At 33.4% G+C, this 4,610-nt stretch overlaps 1 protein-coding gene across 1 annotated transcript; it reads left to right on the top strand.

Moving 5' to 3' along the window:
- The first annotated feature begins 1,882 nt into the window (after positions 1-1,882).
- Positions 1,883-4,026, top strand: LOC122400832. Its single transcript, XM_043402507.1, has 2 exons — positions 1,883-2,077; positions 3,706-4,026. The coding sequence occupies exons 1-2, from the start codon at positions 1,883-1,885 to the stop codon at positions 4,024-4,026; spliced, it is 516 nt and encodes a 171-aa protein (XP_043258442.1).
- The last annotated feature ends 584 nt before the right edge of the window (positions 4,027-4,610 follow it).

Here is a 4,610-nt window from a genome sequence, read left to right as displayed (position 1 = left end):
TGTTTGTATTTGAATAAATTAAAGATTAATTATACTTTACTTTATTAATTATGAATTAAATTAAATTGAAACTGGTATAAGTCTATTTGTTCATAAGATTTATTGTGATTAATCTGAAAATCGTCGCAAGTATTATTCCAAGCATTTCCTTCGAATTTATTTCAACGTTTGGACCGATTTTCATGATCCTTAAAATGTTTGGTTATTGTTATATCGTAAGCACGTTCGGTGTTTGATATTACTATCGTCATAGGAACCTCGTGGAGTTTAATAACGATGGGGTGAATAATATAGAAATATAACTCTTACTTTTCCACTTCGGTAACTCATTAGTAACCTGATAATGAGTTATCGTAGACCGTGGCTCGTGGATAACGGCGAGTCTGCGAGCCAGCAGTTCCACGGAGTGCTGGAGATAACCTTACGACTCTTGCCGAGGGAAAAATCGTGGAGCTTACGCAGGATTTACTGTACTTAGTAGGGAAAAGGTGATCCTAGGTTTTATTGCTAGGCAGTAGGCGAGATGGAAGTCGCATTTCGCACGAAATTAAGTTATGTGTGACATTTTTTTAAAATTCTGTACTTACTATAATCAGATTAATATTTATTCGCCACGAGAGGCTAGTTCTACTCCGAATCAGGCTAAAATTAACATTTACAACGCGTCAACTTATCTTTTTACTTATGAAAATTAAATAAACGAAAAAACCTGATATACGTTTTTTTAAATTTTTCTAAATACGTCGAATGTAGTAGATTTGATAAATATATTCATCCTTTAAATTTAAACGAACAAACGAGTATGTTTAAATTTTGTAAACTGGCGAGAACATAACGGTGTGTGTTTCGTGTACAAGTGTAATATATATTTATCCTTTAAATTTAAATATACAAACGAGTATGTTTAAATTCTGTAAATTGGCGAGAACATAACGTGATTCGTGTACAGAATGTTTAATTTTTTCAAATACGTCGGGTATAGTAGACATTACAAACATGTTTAAATTTAAACATACAAACGAGACGTACACCGAATATTTACTAAACGATTGCGAAGGGTCCCACTTTGTCATCGGCGCAGTAAAATTCTGTAGACTGGCGAGAACATAACGATGTGTATTCCGTGTACACAATCGATAGTTCAAAGACTGTCCCGAATCCCGATTAATTGTGGAAATAAACTTTCCACATATTGATTGCGAGCGATTCGTGGCTAGTCACGTTCAACTTTGGTTGTCACTAATTGTCGTTCATGGCTGCTCGTCGATAATTACAACTAAATCATTCCTTTCAATGATATTCAAATACTTACATAATTGAGTTAATTCTCTCATTCGTGAATTTCTATTTCGCGAATTTCCACTCGTCCATGAAATATTACTAAAATTTACTGTTTCAAAAATTGTTCAAACAAATTAAACTTTCCCTCCCAGTAACCGAAACACATAATCGATAGTACCTACTGAGTTAACCCACTCGAGTTGCTATGAATAACTAATTTAAAAAAAAGAACAGAATAAAAGTTTATTCCGTAGCCCGATGAAAACTCAACCACGTATAACCATGTTGGAGAAAAAGTTTTATTCAAAATCGAACGCGATGTTTAAACGAAACCAGGTTTCAATGGATGGTTTCCACGACATTTGATTACAAGGAAGAATGTTTTTTGCAGCTTGCGTTTTAACGAGTGCAAACTTCAATTCGTTGGCGAGAAACAAACGAAGGGTCGCCCGAATTATTTTTCCGTGCGTCCATTAATGATTAAATTCCCCGTGTTTTTGTAATAACCGGCAAATTGCTGGTGACGAATTTGTGAAATTTCAAGCTCCGGTTCCCCCATCGTCGCGGAAGCGGTTCTTGGCTGTGAAAATTTATCGATAAAATGGCACGAAAAAAGAAAAAGGTCGGGCGGAAAATAGCGAGGAGAAAGGTTCAGAACGTAAAGCCAATGAAAATTGCTGCGCTGATCGTGTCTGCTATACAGGATCTTCGTGAAACCAAGGGTTCGACGCCTAACAAGATCATAGGTTACATAAGTTATGCATCCAATATGACCGAGGGACGCGTTAAACGACAAGTGAGTGGCTCAGAGATAATTATTATGGCATTGAAAGCGCTTTAAAAGCAATCTCGACGCGTAATTCCGGCGAAATTTAAAGTCGTAAGCTTTAGTGCTTTCACTTGAATTGGGATTATTCAATGGATGAAATACGGGCCGAATAAACGTCGTGTTGCTGAGAATCATGGCCGTTTATAACGTACTATATCCAACATAATACGCCGAAATTAGAAGTCACTCCATTGAATTTAGCAAATTAATTAGAAATTCATTTTCGTCTATCTCAACATCAAAATTGAGTTTACTAATTCATTTCAGAGATTTGTAATTTTCAATTGACAAAATTTTGATGTATTCTAACAAGCAAGAAGGGATGAGTTTTTTAGTTATATAATTTTTTCACTAATTCATTTTAGAGAATTTTTTTTACAAATGATTGATAATTTTCAATTAACACAATTTGTATATATTCTACCAAGCAGGAGAGATCATGTTTTTAGTTATATACTTTTTGTACTAATTCATTTTAAAGAATTTTTTTTATCATCAATTCAATTCAATCACTTTTTTAATTTGTACAGAATTTAAATGTTGCGTTTCTACAAACGATTAAGAATTTAAATAGAGCTATATGACTTGTTGCTTTTTTGAATTTTTTAGGGTTCTTAAGGTTGAAAATGTCTTAATTACACTTTACGAAGTTATTAGGGTCATTAAGTCTCCTTCTTCAGAGGAACTCGTAATTGAAATTAAGGTACGGTTTTAGTAATAGCACTACAGCTGTACCTTGCATCTACTATATTATATAAGTAGACATCATTTTCCACGAAATAAATTAGAAACGCCAAGAACATATCCAAATCTTAATGCATAATAATACAGAGTCGTTTCTGAGTCTGCCAAGCTTCAAAAACAAAAGTACACGTATACACATACTATTTCAAAATTAAATAAAATTAAATTAAGGCTGTTCGAAACCGTTTGCTTAAAGAACGTGTTCTGAAAGTTAATTCAACATTTCAATCGAATAAACAAAGACACGAACAGCAATCAAAGCACAGACTAGAAAAGAATAATCTTTTATCGCACAAAGCTAACATAATTAAACAAAAGAGTCATAAAAGACCAACTAAATATTGCTTTTATCTCTATAATTACTATTCTTCTACTTTTTGTTTTGACTCGAGTCTTCTGAAGGCTTCTAATTATTTAAAAATTTTTAATACGTTCAGCTGCAATGAAAAATAATTTTTTTAGAACGATTTGAAATTTTTTTCTCGAAAATGCGTAGGATTTTGGGAGTGTATCTATTCACCAAAAATGATTGTAATTGACTCCTGAAATCAAAAATAATTTTTCCTTGAATGATTTGAAATTTTTTAATTTAATCTTTTAATAACTTTTTAACGAAGCCTCAATCAACGAATGGATATTCTTGATTTTCGTCTTATTTTGGCCTCTTGAATCTCCTATTAAAATTTTTCTCAGGGGTGGCCGAACACCCTGTATATAGATGCCAACTTTTTATTTTACATTTTATTTAACGACATATCATTTCATCCGTATAAGTTAGTACAACGAATAGTACAATGAAACCACGAAGTTTCGCGAGACAAATTTTAATTCTCGGTAATTGATAATTATAGGTAAAAGCAGCGTTGAAGAGGGGCGTGGAGTACGGCATACTACGAAGACACCGACGTCATTATTTCCTTCCCATGGGTGACGAATTAGACCGTGCAAATCGCGTCGCTTTGAGATTCGCCAAATTGCCGTTACCTTCAACGTATTCCGCGAAATCGAACACGACTTCTTCTCGTAAAATTACTGCTCTCGGATGTCGCAGAAACTCGACGAGATTCGGCGCAAAATCACAAAAGACGAAACGACTGGCACGACTTCGTTCTACTTTAATCTCTCCCACGACCAGTTTGGTGGAGACAATTTGCAAGAACGGCGACATGTGAATCGACAACCATACAAATATAATTTTTAATTATAACGAACGGTAGAAAATATTCCAACTATGTTAAGCACGGTATCACAATACTCCAGGGACTCCCTTTAGGTTTTTTCCTCCTATGAAAATATCGGTTTACCGGTGAAACGGATTATTTATTAACCATTTTCTGACTTCAGAAACTATTCCTAGTCTCGGTAAATAATTGAAAAAGTTTGTCAGAATCCTTGCAGTGGATATATCGATTCGGTAATAAAAAAATATATAACAGTTGGTCGAAACCTTGGAATCGGTTTTAATTTGTAATCAAACGTATTTGAAGCTTTCGTATTTAAACATTTTGTTTCCGTCTCAAATTAAACGTTTTATAGTATTCTTTGGTTGTAATGGCAATTGTAGTATGTTTAAATGAATTTGAAATAAAACGAAAAGTGTAAAATAAATCGATAATGCCACATTAAGACTTGTATTTCGTTTCAAATTAGCTGAATTAAAATTTCAATAAATAGTGGTTTTTAAAGGTGTCTGAAAAATGAGGACAGTAATAATCGACCGGTAAAATAATACTTTTATTATTAATTAGTAAAAATT

Source organism: Colletes gigas, unplaced genomic scaffold (assembly GCF_013123115.1).
Source record: "Colletes gigas isolate AHSC1104 unplaced genomic scaffold, ASM1312311v1 Colletes_gigas_Sc00020, whole genome shotgun sequence".
In the NCBI taxonomy this organism is placed as follows: Eukaryota; Metazoa; Arthropoda; class Insecta; order Hymenoptera; family Colletidae; genus Colletes; species Colletes gigas.
This window is presented reverse-complemented; position numbering and strand designations above follow the sequence as displayed.